Source organism: Fusarium musae, chromosome 4 (genome assembly GCF_019915245.1).
Source record: "Fusarium musae strain F31 chromosome 4, whole genome shotgun sequence".
Taxonomy (NCBI): Eukaryota; Fungi; Ascomycota; class Sordariomycetes; order Hypocreales; family Nectriaceae; genus Fusarium; species Fusarium musae.
The window spans coordinates 551,737-567,231 of record NC_058390.1 but is presented as its reverse complement, the minus strand read 5'-3'; the positions used below and the strand labels follow the sequence as shown (position 1 = coordinate 567,231).

Genomic DNA, 15,495 nt, shown 5'->3' with positions numbered 1-15,495 from the left:
AGTGTTGTTGAGTTAGAGTTGAGTCTCTGAATGGTTGGGTTTTGTTACCCTACAGCTAGAGGGAAACGTCTCGGTTTTATTTCCGGCGTGCAGATCACACAGTTAAATAGTGAGCAATAGAGTATTGCGCTGTTGGTGGGAGAGTCACCAACGGCCAAGTGGCCATTTTCTCAGATATGTTTCAGCTGTGTTGGTGGAAAGCGACAAGTTATGGCTTCAACCACCCGAAACTTAATCGTTGTGAGATAGAGGTTATCCAGATGATGATGCCTTTTTTGACATGACTTTCTGAGCTATATTCAAGAAGCAATTTGACTCACGCAACGCAGCAATGAAGAGCAACTGATGCTTGAGTTTCCCTCTTAGATATCTAGCGATAACGAAGACAAACTTGTACTCACTCACTTTATCTTCAGTTGCTTCAGTTGGTGTTGAAGCCTTAGAACCCCCACCCCCACTATCCGCGGCTCGGGTCGATTTTAGGAAGGTGCACGGTACGTACCCCATTACGTCGATTGCATGAGGTGAGGTCCAACATGGAAGACGCACGAACCACCAACACCGAACCAAGCTACAACGACCTTCAAGGTCAACCTCAGATGTGAATAGCTCCATCTTCCTCAATATCTCAGAGTATAAATCCATATACCCGGGCAGATACCACGATGCCTGTCCAGCAACATGTGCTGAACTGGCTCTACAGCGTTCTCACAAGCGTACGTATCTCCCTCCTCTTCCAAGCTTCCCCCGCTCGTTCAAAAGAGCTAACTTGAACGCGCTGCAGGAATATCACGATGTAAACCGTGCCTACAACGATGTCGCGCAGGCTCTCGACCGATTCCCCTCGCTGTCGCCGCGAACCGATGTGCACAGTACGTTCGCATAGAGCTACCAACCCAGCTTGCGCTCTAAACTCCAGCTTTGTCGCATTCGGATATTGACCCTCACCAGCGTTCTCGAACGGCGCCAATGCCTTGTTGCTTCATCTCTCGGGCACTCTCCCTGTTAATTTTCGCGGGACGACGTACCGCTTCCCCGTTTCGATATGGGTGCCACATGCTTATCCGCGAGAACCACCCATGATATACGTTGTGCCGACGGAGACGATGATGATTCGACCGGGACAGCATATTGACCCGCAGGGTCTGGTATATCATCCATATTTGGTGGGATGGGCTGAGTTCTGGGATGTACGTTGCCCCCCAGCCACTGCTACATTGTGATGTTTTGTTGCTGACAGGATGACCAGAAATCTAACCTACGGGACTTCCTCAACATCCTAACCGACGTCTTCGCAAAAGAACCTCCAGTCGTAGCTCGGCAGCAACAGGCTCGACCACCTCCACCTCAAGCTAACCCGACACCTCCTCCCGTGCCACCTTTGCCTCCTGGCATGGGATCAACTTCGCGGCCTGCAACACAAGATCCGCATCCCTCAGAACAGCCGCGCCCTCCTCCACCACCGCCGAAGGGCCCTCAAACTGCATCACCTGCGCAGACACAATCTCAGAATGGACCGCCTTTACCTCCAATCCCGGGACGCTCCCCGGCGCAGTCTAACCGCATGTCACGGTACGACTCAGCTCCTCCTCTGCCACCTCAAGTTGGAAGTCCAATTGCACAGGATCCGAGATTGCCTCGCCCTCAGGAGCAGTATGCGACTCGTCATATACTGCCTGCTGGACCGTCAATGGCTGCGCAACCTGGATACATGAACGATACCCAGTCGTTTGCGCCTCCATCACAACAACAATGGCAAATGCCACCACAGCACCAGCAATACCAACAGCCTCCGCAACCTCCGGCATGGACGGCCCAGGCAGCTCCACCACCACAAAGCCCTGCAAAACCACCACCACCTCCTGATCTACTTGATGAGCCATTAGAGTTAAGCTTGCCAAATCCTACCGTAGCGGCTCCTCCTATCCCGCCCAATCCCGAAAAGGATGCGTTGTTGCGACAGTTAGCTCAGACACTGTATTCGATCAGGATGCGCAGCCGGCAGCAGAACGACTCAAGCATGGCTGGTTTGCAGGCACAGAGAACAGCAATGTTGTCAGCGATACCAGCCTTCCAGGCTGAAGGTGGCCAGTTGACACAATTGTCGAATGTTTTGACGTCAAACTCTAATATTCTACACGATGCTCTTCGTAAAGCGGATGCCGTGATTGAAGGATCCAAGAGCCATCCTATTCCGGATGTTGACGAGCTCCTTGTAGCCCCTACAGTGGTCGCAAACCAGCTGTATACACTAGTGGCAGAGGAGAGAGCTATAGGTGACGCCATATTCATGCTTGGACGGGCTGTCGAGCGCGGCCGCATTACACCAGCAGTGTTTGCCAAGACGACGAGAACTCTTGCCAGAGAGTGGTATCTGAAAAAAGCACTTGTGCGAAAGATTGGGCAAGGAATGGGCCTGGCCTCATGACGGGATACCATACGAGATTTGGATTGACGCAGCTCACTTGCCAAGCGAGGGTTTAGTATTGTTCTTGCAGCTGGCAGCCGGGAAGAGCTCCAGGATTGGCATCGTGCATGGAGTAGCAGTTACGTGGCCAGGCACTGGGCAAACTACGACAAGTAAGAGGCGGATTGCAACATACTTTTGAAACGGAGCCAAACGATTGAGTCGACCGGATAGCTGGATACCCGTAAAGTCTATCTTGCGATCTCAAGCCATGGATATGGCGAATAGCTCCCGATACGGTTGAGAAAGACTGGGCAGATTGAGAGTTTACCGATCGAGACCAATGCGGATACTTAAACTCTTGATATCAGACTCCCGTTCACCCCATGCATGACGGCAATTGGCGTGCACGGAGTCAGGAACACGGTAAAAAAGAAACGAATCCGTCGCTTGGACCGTTAGCTCTCGACCTGTCAAGATATGCACGGATCGATCTCCTGCACCGAACGAGTCTAGCGGGCTCAGAGAACAATACTAAGCCTCAAAACGCCACGAAATGCAAGAACAATACTAAGACCAACCTCAACCCCCACCGACCTTGGCCTTCATTCTTGGTTGAATGTGATAACACCCTTTGAATACAAATCCCGTTCCTTGACTACTGCAGTGCTCACATTCTTCCTTGCCGCTGACAATATCATATTGCTTGCTAGCCTAACTGTTTGTTCTTCAAGACCGTTCTCGCCTGGTGTGTGATATCTGTTTTAACCATGCTGCCACTTTCTCAATTCTCCTCAACGCTATACAATACTTGCTTTCTCACTTCACTCCCCTCTGTTCTCTTATATATATCTTGAAGGAGCTCAGACCTCTTACTTCTCCGTCCATCTCGTGAACTATATCCATCTTTGCCACGTTGAGACCAACTCCCCCTTTCACTTTCACTTCACTCCTTTCACTATCAGATTCGCAAGCAATGTCGACCTTTGATCCGTTTACGCAGAACGTCACGTTCTTAGCAGCAGATGGAAACACCACCATCAGCATCCCCGTGATGCTCGTCGACGAGATGCGTCGCATGATGGTCAACACCGTCATCAACTATGCCACTCAGCTCGGCGCCTGTCTCGTCATGCTCGTCGTTCTCCTCGTCATGGTGCCCATATCCAAGTTCAAGCGCCCCTTCAACGCTCTCCAGATCGTCAGTCTCGTCATCTGCTCCGTCAGAATGGTCCTGCTTTGTATCTGGAACATCTCCAAGTTCGCCGACTTTTATCCCTTCTGGTCTCATGACTTTAGCCATATTCCTACCAGTGGGTATGCGCCTGCCATCGCTGCCAATATCATCTCACTCCTGCTCGTCATCTCGATTGAGTCGATGCTTATGAGCCAGGCTTGGACGATGGTCAAGCTGTGGCCGAATCTGTGGAAGTATATCATCACTGGTCTTTCACTCGTCATTTCTCTCATGACGATTTGTGTGAGGATTGCTTTTACGGCTGTTCAGATCCAGGCGAATCTCGATACTATTCCGCCGTGGCACATGCTCTGGCTCATCAAGTGGACGGTCATCATGAACGTGTCTTCAATCTCGTGGTGGTGCGCCATCTTCAACATCAAGCTCATCTGGCATCTCATCTCCAACCGTGGTATCCTACCGTCATACAAGACACTCACCCCCATGGAAGTCCTCGTCATGACCAACGGTCTCCTGATGATCATCCCAGGCAAGTCTCTCCCCCTCCTAACCCCTCTAACCACTCACTAACACTCCACAGTCATCTTCGCCTCTCTTGAATGGGCTCACTTCGTCGATTTCGAAGCAGCATCCCTAACCCTAACCTCCGTCGCCGTCATCCTCCCCCTCGGCACCCTCGCAGCCCAACGCATCGCCGCCAGCAACGCCAACAGTGCCAACTCCTCCGGCGCCTCCAGCGGCATCCGCTACGGCGTCAGCGGCCCCAGCTCCTTCACCGGCTTCAAGGCGCCCAGCTTCAGCACCAACCGCAGCGGCGCCACCGACAGACCTCACGTCTCTGTGTACGCCCGCTGTGAGGCAGGGACTTCGTCTCGCGACCACATCAACCCTGAGGACGTCGAGCTCGGCAAGATGGATGGTGATCATGTCCGGGTTGACAAAGCCTTCTTGCAACGTGAAGAGCGGATCTAGACCACCTCTCTTCAAGTTCTCAGCTTCCACGAAAAGACTGCTTTTGGGAAATGGTATTACATGTTCATGCTTTCGACCAAAAAAAAAACTTCTAGCGCGGCGTATCGGCACAAGTTGCTTTACTTCACTTTACTGCTTTTCTTAGCGAACAGCTTTCATACCCACTGCGGTTGTTGATGGTGCTTGAGATAACTCGCATCCTACTTTCTTTAGTTTATGATATCTCTTTTGAATCGATGGCTTTCAATCAAGGACGATACTATCCATGCCTCGCTGCTTTAGTCAAAAGATGGATAAGCGCTCAGGCGCACAATAGCGATGAATACATTCAGCTAGCCAACCCTGCTTTGTCTACTGTGTTGTCCAAAGTTGGTTCCATAGTCTTATGTTAAGCTGCAAGGTAAGGCAGTCAGAATGTGATGTGAGTGATTGACACTATATACTGTATAACAACTACCATCCAAGCCCGAGTCGCACCAAGATAACATAACCAAGCCTACTCCTTCATCTGGAACTTGTGCGATGAGGCATTTATCTACTCGCTGCGGCCTCCTGAAAGCTTTCTGGCTTTTTCCTTGCACAAACTAACAAGTCGCTTCAGCTCATTCGCGCGTATTGGTCGGGGTTGCTCCAACTCACAGACTACCTTGGAGACTAATGTGCTGTGCGCGGGTACAGTCTCACGATCATTCTCAAGAAGCTCGATGAGTTCAAGTTCCTTTTCAATGTCGGGAAGAGAAAACCGGTTGGCCGTTCGGGAGAGGGCATACTTGGTGTGGGAGAATCGCCTTTGAGGTTCTGCGAACAAAGGAGGCGGCGCTACACTAAGTCCAGCCTCTCCATCCATGTTGAAGCCTGCTTGGGTGATGGAACTTCGAGGGAGAGACGATCGCTTTTCCAGCGAAAGAGGTGAGATGATTTCGTTGGTGACGAAAGGGCCAAGAACGGGCTGACCAGGAACCGCATCAATTGAACGGGGTGATAGCGGTTCGTCATTTGCAGATCCAACACTCTGACCACCCTGCACCACAGTTTCTTCGTCGGAGCCCCTAACTTGGGAGGGGGCGATATCTCTAGAACTTGTAGTGCTCCATTCTGAGGGTATCCTTCGATAAGATGTAGAAATTCGTCGAAGGGTACCCTTGAAGCTCCTCAAAGGACCAACAGCAGTACTCTTTCGCTTGTTGATCTTGAACATAGATTGCTTACTAGTCTCAATGGGACGGGGAGAATCGAATGAAGGAACCTGGCGATCAAGGGACTCAAACAAGTCGATCTTTTGCTTCAAAGGTGAAATGTGATTCTCCGTGTTACGCCGACCAGCTGGAGTTTGTGGACTTTCCACCGTAGCTCGGCTCCCACGAGGAGCATAACTTTTTGACCTGAATTTTGGCGCATTCAGTATTTCGGACTCCGAAGAGTCGGAGTATCCCAAAAGAGGATGCTTCGATGGCGAGCTAGACGCGGAAGTTTTGGTTAGGATTGACTCGCGCCGTTTAGTTTCAAGAGGAGCAACAGAGGCCACTGGCTGATCCTTCCACTGATCAAACTGCTTTCTGAGGTTGGAAATCCTAGAGCGTGGTAGGCTTGAGCGACTTGGGGTACTTGCTCTCGCAAACCTGAACGACATAAGACCGTCGCTATTGCTCGGAGGTTGGCTGGGAGCATCAGGGGATCCACGGGATTTTCTTCGAAGGCTTGAACTTCCTGCAGAGACTGTATTTGACAACGAAGATGCTATCTTGCGAGCATTTCGCACCCAGCCATTCTGCCGGGTCTCTTCGATTGTGACGTCGTTCTTTTCAACAAAAACATCATCAGGAACATCTTCAAGCTTAAATCGACTCGTAGATACCGCCTGCGCAGACGATGGTGTCACTTCGGTGTACTGAGACTTGATGTAGCTTGGACTCGCGTCAGGCGCACTCATGACGAGGCTGCTACGCTTGAAAGAAGTCCATGAGTCGTCTGGTCGATTCAAAGGCGATCGCCATGTGCCAAAAGGATCATCAGAAGCCAGAAGTGTCCGAGGTGAGGGAATAGTATGAGACATAGGCGAGAATGTTTTTGCAACGTGCAGTGGAATCGGCGCAGTGGGAGCATCGTCTTCTCTTGGCTCTGCTGCTGACCGTCTCGTCTTGATCGATTGCCAACTTTTGGAATGAGCCAACTTGGACGGTGAACGAGGAATGGAAGTACGGGTGGGACTAGAGGCTTCTATTTCTATCAGACAGTCAACTTCTTTCTCTAAAAGATGCACCCGCAACACATACGGGCCTGTTGGTCTGCAGCCTCAAACATTGTTCGCCTCTCAGCCACAGACTTTTGCCTTGCCTTTGAGTCCGCATTTCTAGTCGAGATCACAGGCGACTGGGCACCAAAGGTTTTAACCCGACGTGTACGAGAGGGTTCCTGGCTTGAAGGAACGAAACGACTGGAGGAGACATGGCTGGAACCTGTTGAGCCTCTTTCCCGTCTTGTTGTTGATGCATGAGATGATGGCTTCGAGGCGCTCGATGAAGTTTGTTCAATTGTCGAAGTGACCTTGATGGCAGAAGCGGGCTTCGTCTTTGAAGAAAAAAGAGGAGGGCTGCCAACGGAGGAGACTGCTTCAAGGACTTCAAATTTGGATAGAAGCTGGGCGAACTTGCTGCTGGTCAAGCTGCGTGTATCTGAGCTTTCGGAGACGAACTTGCGTGGCGAATTCTTGCGGGAGGACGAATGCGTGCTCATGTTGGCGGCCTTCGAAGATGGGCGAGGCTGTGATATTGATGAAGATCACGTCTTGATGGTATGATATCAAAAGAAAGTGTCAAATGCCGATGCCGTCAAAGTCTGTTCAAAAGATGAGGATGAATCTGCCTGGAACAACATTGTAGAGTAGAAACGACAGAGATGTCATGAGTCTGGCAGCTGGAGACTGTGAGGTCATGGTCAAAGATGGCAGGAGCACCCTCGCCCGATCGCATAACCCGGAGGTAAAGCGCGATGCCGATGAACATACCTACCGAGGGAGCAATGCACCGCAAGCCATATCCTCAAAATATGTGTCTCCAGTCTGTTGTGGTTAGCATAGCAATGACGAGTCCTCACAGAATACAACCCAACCTCAGGAGCCAAACAGGAGTAGGGGAGGCGTTTTATCATTAACAACCCCAACCATAACGGCTATGCCGATTTCTATGCAGCCCATATCATAATGCCCAAGTGAGGCACGGGCCAACCTTGAAATCCCATCGTGTCTAAACGTACACTGACGCCAACTAATGTACAAGTATTTCGATTACGTAGTTCATGAGGGATGTGCAATCCCTGCTCATGACTCTTTCCATCCTCTCCAAATTCTTGATCGAGTATGTTGCGGCGTCATTTACTGACTGTCCAGGAATCAGTTCGTGGTCATCAAGGCTCGCATCGGGTCAACTTACGGAGGCAGAAGGATCTCACCCCAAGAGCTAGACAAGAATGTCACAGCAGCCTATTCCCTTGATCAGCACTAATTCATCTTTGATCCAATATCGCAAGACCAAACCTACACCAAAGATGGCAATGCTGCGGACGACAGCGGCATTGTCGGGAGAGGTAAGAGCGTCATAGGTGGAGCCGATGAAGCCCTTGGGGGCACGACGACCACGAGGCTCGACTTGGATGCGCTTGGGGCCCATTTTGATTATCTGTTCGGGTATGCGAAGTGTATCGGTTCGTGATGACTCTAAGTCGAGAGGAGAAGCGGTCGCGTGGTGGTGGTTGATCTGGCCGTCGAACTGGAACGAAAATTTCTGGTACAGCTCGTAATGAAGCTTTTCCACCGATAGCGCGATAGCGGCTAAAGTCACATGACGCGCGCTTGTGAGAAACAACTTTGAAGTTCAAAGCCAACGAAAAGGATAAAATAAGAGAATTACTGAAATCATTTAATGTTAGATAAAGTATTGTAGAAGTCTAATATATCTCATTGACTTGTTATCTCATTTGTACTCAAGGTATCGAATGCTGGTCCAACTCCCAACCGCAAAAACCGAGTATGCACCGAATCCGGCAGTTACCCCACCATGACTGAGTATCGCCAACACCTTCGTCATCCTTATCGCGAGCTTATCTGAAATGTCAACAGAACCAGTCTCTTTGTCAACGGACAGTTATACAAACTTCATTTAATTCTTTCAGAAATAAAATACTCACATTCCTTCGAGTCTCACATATATACACTAAGATCCCTTTCAGTATATATTCACCCGTCTGTCCGTCGTTCTGGTGAAGAGGAGAGCATAAGCAACAGTGCTTCACTCTCATTGACCCCCGCCGCTCACTCTTTGTGCTTTCAACTCTCGACCTTACACTCAGACACCAAAGCTTAATCACGTAAATACGCATATTCAACATGGAATCGCCAGGCCCGGGTGGCTTCTTACCAGCACCAGCTGGTGCAAGTCTCCCATCTCCTGCACCTTCATCAGCGTCATCATTCTCAAACATCCAAGGTCTTCCTACACCGAGAACAAAAGCCCTGAAGCCCAACTCAAGTAAAGAGTTCATGGTGCGAAGGTATGCGGAGGAACAGCTCCTACTGGTAACACGGAAATATGTCAAGAAGTTTGGGAATCCAGAACCCGGCGATACCGTGGTGGGATATACTAGGTTTGGTGAAGTATGTCGAGATCTCGATAGCATCATCAATGTGTTGTGGAAATCAGGCACTCGTGAGTCGCTCAAATCTATGCATGGAAGCCGGGTACTAAGCATGGGCAGCATCCCTCCAAATACCCTTCTTATTACGTCTCACAAGTGACTTCACACGCTATGTCCGCTCATTCCCCCCAGCACCAAAAGCATCTTTCGCAATACTCCGCAAACTAGATCACTGCTTCGCAAGTCTACTTTCAGGCCAAGACATCGAAACTCACGAAGCATTACCTGGTTTTGAGAACGGACTACGCGGCGGCATGACAACGACAGAAATGATCCGCTGCCGAAGTTTAGTAGATCAATGTCGGGTTTTGATGGTGGAAGTAATGCGAGATCCAGCAGAAGAAGACGAGGAAGAGGAAGAAGCAGAGACAGATACCGAGACAGAAGCGGAAGAACCTGGGATCAAGGGGTGGGGAGGCGTGGAGGACGACGATGAGATGATGCTACAGCTCGATGCGGCGCGGGTCTTTGAGAAAACGATTGTGCAGCTCAACGAGAGGCTTGGTGATCTGGAGCCATTGCAGATGTCTGCCGATTGAGGTGTTCTAAATACAGAAGCACTATATTCTGGAGATTTAGGTGCTGCGCTCAGTGAGCTGAAGTGACTAGTTTCAGGCGTGATCATGCACAGATACGAGCTGCCTTTGAACCGCACATCGTGTGGGGTGAGCATTGATCATGGTGCTTGGTTGCAGGACCGAGGTCTTGGGTCTTGTTTCGCGACGAGAGATGAACACTCTTCTATAATAACATGGGGATAATATAAAATATGATAAGGGTGGTAGATCAGTGGGGGATGAAGCGAATGACGCTGGCACAGACGGTTGATTGTCAAGATCACGCGTGGTGTAAGATATCCGAATCGTGGCAAGTCTACGATGGATCAGTCATTTACAATCGACCACAAACCGAGAATTACTTCTGATCGACTTTCTCAAAGACAAGTGATAACGAAACGACCATTTACTTGACTACACGTTGTTGGGTTGGGCCGTGAGCTGTCAATTGAGGCTTTGACTGGCCTCACCTGTCAAATCGTGAAACACAGCGCGTCGGAAATTTAATTACCAGTTCTCGACACTACCAAAAAGCCAAGCCTCCACTGCCCTGAATATTTTGACTTTTCGGATCGTAGATCATGTTAATGATTGACAGTAGCATAAACTCTAACCGATTATCTCACGGTAGCCGAGATGCACTTTTCTCGAAATGGCAATGAACCATAACGATACGAATAACCGGTCATCTCTAAAAATGATAACTGAATCATTCAGTATTGACCCTTGAATGCATAAGATATGATCAAGATCAGACTGTGGCATGTCTAGCATGTCCTTGTTAGCCTCTCTCATCCCTGACACCTCCTTTCTTGAGCCGCGTAGGCTTCTTATCCTCGTTGGTTAATGATTCTCACGGTTTTGTTTCATGTACCTGCCAAGATCCAAGCACCATCCATGTCCACCACCAGTAACCGCTCACCAACTCAGTACCTTATTTTCAGAAACAATTTCACAAAAGAAGAGAGTCTTTTTCTTGGCGGAGATGACCTTCTTGTCTGGTATGAATGGTCTGGGGTTCATAGTGGTCGGCGAGAGCGAAAATGATATCCATATTTTTCTCTGAAGCCCCCTGGTTTTTATTTCCGATGGCACTAGTTAGCCCCGGGTCATACGCTGTCACGCACGTTTTTCTGTGAAGAAAGTTGTCTTGAGGTTGTTGAGATTGCATTATCTTGGATAGCATCAGGCATGAATGCGTTGTACAATACGGACTTGGCATATCGTGGTTGGTGGTGTATACTAGACAGCATCAACTCCAGCCTTGGCTTCTCTAACTCATATCAAAACTCCTCTCAATAACGAATCAACTGCAGAGCCGAATCTTCAAAACATAGCGTCTTCCAACCCCTGCCCTCTCGTTTTGTGGCGTACCTATCCCGAAGTGCTAGCTCCATTCCCATAAACCCATCCAGTCATCCTTCTCCCGTCCCTGAACATCACCCGCCCGCCCAGCCTTTGATTCATGCATCACCTTTCTACCCCATGTTCCCCATGCCCCTTTGGGCAACTGAGCCCCGAGGTGAACAGGAAACATCCGGTCCTCACATCTTGTTTCTGTCTCCCCTAGCATGGAGAGGACTCCACTCATAAGAGCCGTATATATAGAACAATGCGCATGTAAACTCGTCTTGTCTTCTTCTACTCCACACCGGTCTTTCTTTCTGTGTCTTGACGTTCTTTTCTGACCTCTTTGCTTTCGAGATACGTGTGTCTCAAGCTTCTTTCGTTCCTTTTATATACATCGCCTTCTCCGGTTTCATTCCTTTAGCCCTGGAGGCATAACATTCCTTACTCGTGACATTTGTTCTCGTCCACTCCTTTAGAATCCAGTATCAAAGACACATTTTACAGTTTCGATCAGTTCTCCATTCAACTTACACGATGCTCAACTTCATTCCCATCATCGCAGGCCTCGCCTCTCTGGTCTCAGCTACCAGCGCCCCAGCACGCCCCGATCTCAAACTCATCTGGAAAGACGAGTTTACCGGGTGTCAAGGCTGCTCACCCAAGACGAGCAACTGGAACACTGCTCTCAACATCAACTCCAATAACGAACTCCAGACGTACTCCACCTCCAACAAGAACATCCAACTCTCCGGCGGTGACACCCTCCAGCTTGTTCCCTGGAAGGATGGGAAGGGCGAGTGGACTTCTGGACGTCTCGAGTCCAAGAAGGCTTTCCACGCAGACAAGAACAAAGCTCTTCGTGTAGAGGCCAGTATTCGAATGGGTGATTCAGCTCGTAAGCAGGGAATCTGGCCTGCCTTTTGGATGCTCGGCGATGCACTCCGCCACGGAACTGGATGGCCTCTTTGTGGCGAGATCGACATCTTCGAGAGAGTTAACGGCGACTTGACTGGCTTCGGTACTGTTCACTGTGGTCATGAGGGCGGTGGTCCTTGCAATGAGCCCGAGGGTCTTGGACAGCGAGTTACCATTCCGGATAACGAGTTCCATGCTTGGTCTGTGGTTATCGACCGACGGACTAGCAGCTGGCAGGATGAGAAGATCACTTGGCTTCTCGATGGAGCGCCTTTCCACAGCATCACGGGCAAGACCCTCAACGATGAGGGAACTTGGGCTACTCTGGCTCATTCTCCAATGTACATTCTCCTCAACGTCGCCGTTGGCGGAACCTGGCCTGTAAGTTCCAACAATTTTAGTATTTCAGAGGTATCAGAAAACTAATTGTGTCATGCAGGGTAACCCTAACAAGGCCACCGAAGCCGGCTACAAGAACATGATGGAGGTCGCCTATGTCGCCGTCTACGAAACCACAAACTAGCTACCCAAGTAACTAGAAATTCTTCAAACTCATTACAAACTTCTTCTGCCAGTGTTTTCCTGGCACTTTCTTCTATTTCTTTTCACCTTCATCTATCTGAGGGTGAATGACTGTCGAGTGTCTTTGAGACTGGTCTCTCTGTTCGGCTCGGCGGTCGTTTGCTGGATTAAACCCAGCTTTGTCTTGTTTTCAGTTCCTCTGTCTGATGACTTGTGGATACTCAAAGGTCAAAATACCTACAGCGGATCAATTAGATAGGTATCTAGACAAAAACAAGACTCACGACGTTATGACACAAACTTACCCTCAACTCAACAATGTTACCTGTGCTTTGAGACCGAGTTAGACAATCTTTCACAATCATTTAAACTCTGTAGCATATTCATTGCTTTAAATTTACATACCCTACTACGATAAATATCCTAAAGCCAAGCTTTTGGGGATAGGTTCTAGTGGCATAAGAGCCAGGTTCATTTATCAATACCCCGTTTCCACGGGATATTGGGGAACTAGACACCCCTTACGCAGCAAGAAGACTTGTGATAGTAGGTCGAATTTCTAGGATTACCTGGTCTAAAAGCCTGCTAAGGTATGTATGCAAAACTTACCAAGTCCTTTTCTCCTTATGGTCCTTTGTTTCCTTGATTTCCTGAGCTACCTTTAGCCAAGTAATGGATAGCATCGAAAAGACCATGTGAATAGAAATTCCGAGGTATTATTGTCATCATCTTTGAAGAACGGATGCCATACTTGATGCTCAATCTATTCCACAACTTATTCACTTGCTCACTCTGAAGGAACGTTATGACGAAGGGCGTTATGGAGGAAACTATGTCATATTGAACAAGCCTGCCAAGTCTTATAGCCAATTGTCACTGACAAGAGGCTATTTATGTGTCTAAATATATACAATGAAGATCTAATATGTACAACAAGGGTCGAACACCTGGTCCAGGATGCCATGCTATACAATGACAAGCTGCTCATGAGAGGATCCCTTCTGAGACGTTTTATGGTCTCTTCCGAAACTGATGGATCTACCATTTAGTTGGGGACGCATTGAGAGTAGTACTCGTTCTGCTTGACACACTTGCTTCCAGCAGCGCAAGCGAGGTTGCCGTTGGGATAAGCGGACTTGGAACCACCACACTGGTAATAAGCAGGGACAACAGACGCCTTGGCGGTAGCGTCAGTCTTGGCCGGGCAGCTTCCTCGGGTTTTGGTTCCACGGACCTTCTGGGTTGTCTTGGGCTTGTTGACAGGTTGAGCGGGCTTGGTAGCAGCAGGCTTGGTGGCGACAGGCTTGTCGGTCTGGGGCTTCGCAGCGGGCTTGGTAGAGGTGGGCTTCTCGGTGGGCTTAGTGGGCTCGGGCTGAGCGGCAGCCTTGGTGGAGGACTTCTGGACAACAGGAGCGGAATCCTTGGTCTTCTGGGGCTGAGCGGCAGCAGCAGCGGAGGTGGTCTTCTTAGCGGAGCTGGAGGCCTGGGGCTTGCTGGCCGAGGTATCACCCTTGAAGGCAGGGAAGCTGGAGTCATCATCACGCTTGCATCCACTGATGTCGAGGAGAGCCTTGGGGCACTGGACCTGCTCGAAGGTGAAGTCAGGGTTGTCGGCGTTCTCGAACCAGTCGAATCGCCAGTGGCAGCCGTCCTTGAGAAGTTCGGGGAAACTATCACACTCGCTTCGGGAGGAGATACCGCCGTACTGAGCACCGCCGAGAGCCTTGCCGAACTCAGAGGTGCAGCCGTCGAAGATACCGACACCACCGCCGGGCATCATGAGATCGAAGTGGTTGTCGCCGAGGTCACCTCCAGTGTTGGTGGACTGGACGATCATCTTCTTGCCCTTGACGGGACCAGTAGTGAAGGTCAAACTAGAAAGAGTCAGCATGTTGTAAAGATCTATATGTTTGAGAGACTGACGCATAGCAAGCACAGCACCAGCTGGCCTCGGAGCCACCGGAGAGCTTGGTAGCAGCGAAACCATAGGCAAGCTCATCGTTGACAGCCCAAGGAGAGTAATTGGTGCAAGCATAAGCAGAACCACCGCCCTCACAACCGTTGACGGCGTTGGTGTTGGAGATGGGGTTGTCGTTCTTGTCACAAGTCAAAGCAGGGGCATTGACAGCAGCCTTTCCACTCCAAGAGCAAGAAGGCTTGCAGCAATCCCAGTATCGAGTAGAGTGGCCGCTTCCAGAAGCAGCACTCACAGCGAGAGGGCCGGCCAGGGCGAGAAGAGTGTAAGATCGCATTGTTGCAAAAGTTGTTTTGTTTAAAGAGTGACTGTTTTGAAAGAGAGTGTATGTAACTCTAAAGAATGAATGAAGTGAATGAATGAATGAGAAGGCAGTGCTCGAGTGTCCAGTAACCAGAACATCGGGACGCAGACCTCATCTTATATACAACCGCCCAACCCTCACTCCCGCGCAAACTCAACTCCCGCGTATTCAGCCTATGCTACGCCGTGAAACTATCAGATATCATGAGCACATTTCGTCCAAGTGGTCAGTTAGTCTAGCTCAAACTAGCGCAGGTACAAATTCAAGGATCACCAAAAGTCAAGATGACAAGCTGATGGTGGTGCAATGATTGGACCCCGTCAGCATATCGATGCAGGTCGGGAATGGGAAACAGATCCTCCACTAATAAGACGTCTAGGAGCTGGTCTGACGGACAAGGGACGGCAAGGCTGGACCGAACGAGTGAGAAATGAAGTCTAGGAGACTTTGGTTTCAGGAACAGCTGTGGGGAAATTGACAACGGTTTTCGGCCGTGTCTCCCGAGATTGGGCCCGAGAGGCAGGGATAGAGAGTGAAGCAGACAAAGGCGATGGTTCTAGAAGTGGTAAAGACTGACTGCACGATACAAGTGGTTAATAAGAAGCG

At 49.7% G+C, this 15,495-nt stretch overlaps 7 protein-coding genes across 7 annotated transcripts; 4 read left to right on the top strand and 3 right to left on the bottom strand.

Annotated features, from left to right (window-relative positions):
* Window positions 1-665: 665 nt before the first annotated feature.
* J7337_005127 (uncharacterized protein) lies at window positions 666-2,428 on the top strand (the record flags this gene model as incomplete). Its single annotated transcript, XM_044822809.1, has 4 exons — window positions 666-716; window positions 785-872; window positions 952-1,190; window positions 1,241-2,428. The coding sequence occupies 4 exons, from the start codon at window positions 666-668 to the stop codon at window positions 2,426-2,428; spliced, it is 1,566 nt and encodes a 521-aa protein (XP_044681300.1).
* A 955-nt stretch (window positions 2,429-3,383) lies between these two features.
* On the top strand, window positions 3,384-4,577 carry J7337_005126 (uncharacterized protein; the record flags this gene model as incomplete). Its single annotated transcript, XM_044822808.1, has 2 exons — window positions 3,384-4,113; window positions 4,186-4,577. The coding sequence occupies 2 exons, from the start codon at window positions 3,384-3,386 to the stop codon at window positions 4,575-4,577; spliced, it is 1,122 nt and encodes a 373-aa protein (XP_044681299.1).
* A 535-nt stretch (window positions 4,578-5,112) lies between these two features.
* J7337_005125 (uncharacterized protein) lies at window positions 5,113-7,310 on the bottom strand (the record flags this gene model as incomplete). The annotated part of the gene is made up of 2 exons (XM_044822807.1): window positions 5,113-6,800; window positions 6,851-7,310. The coding sequence occupies 2 exons, from the start codon at window positions 7,308-7,310 to the stop codon at window positions 5,113-5,115; spliced, it is 2,148 nt and encodes a 715-aa protein (XP_044681298.1).
* A 691-nt stretch (window positions 7,311-8,001) lies between these two features.
* J7337_005124 (uncharacterized protein) lies at window positions 8,002-8,242 on the bottom strand (the record flags this gene model as incomplete). Its single annotated transcript, XM_044822806.1, has 2 exons — window positions 8,002-8,055; window positions 8,114-8,242. The coding sequence occupies 2 exons, from the start codon at window positions 8,240-8,242 to the stop codon at window positions 8,002-8,004; spliced, it is 183 nt and encodes a 60-aa protein (XP_044681297.1).
* A 716-nt stretch (window positions 8,243-8,958) lies between these two features.
* Window positions 8,959-9,805, top strand: J7337_005123 (uncharacterized protein; the record flags this gene model as incomplete). Its single annotated transcript, XM_044822805.1, has 2 exons — window positions 8,959-9,277; window positions 9,462-9,805. The coding sequence occupies 2 exons, from the start codon at window positions 8,959-8,961 to the stop codon at window positions 9,803-9,805; spliced, it is 663 nt and encodes a 220-aa protein (XP_044681296.1).
* Window positions 9,806-11,707: 1,902 nt separating this feature from the next.
* Window positions 11,708-12,611, top strand: J7337_005122 (uncharacterized protein; the record flags this gene model as incomplete). Its single annotated transcript, XM_044822804.1, has 2 exons — window positions 11,708-12,469; window positions 12,528-12,611. 2 exons carry the CDS (start codon window positions 11,708-11,710, stop codon window positions 12,609-12,611), a joined length of 846 nt encoding a protein of 281 aa, XP_044681295.1.
* Window positions 12,612-13,655: 1,044 nt separating this feature from the next.
* J7337_005121 (uncharacterized protein) lies at window positions 13,656-14,862 on the bottom strand (the record flags this gene model as incomplete). The annotated part of the gene is made up of 2 exons (XM_044822803.1): window positions 13,656-14,484; window positions 14,534-14,862. 2 exons carry the CDS (start codon window positions 14,860-14,862, stop codon window positions 13,656-13,658), a joined length of 1,158 nt encoding a protein of 385 aa, XP_044681294.1.
* Window positions 14,863-15,495: the final 633 nt, after the last annotated feature.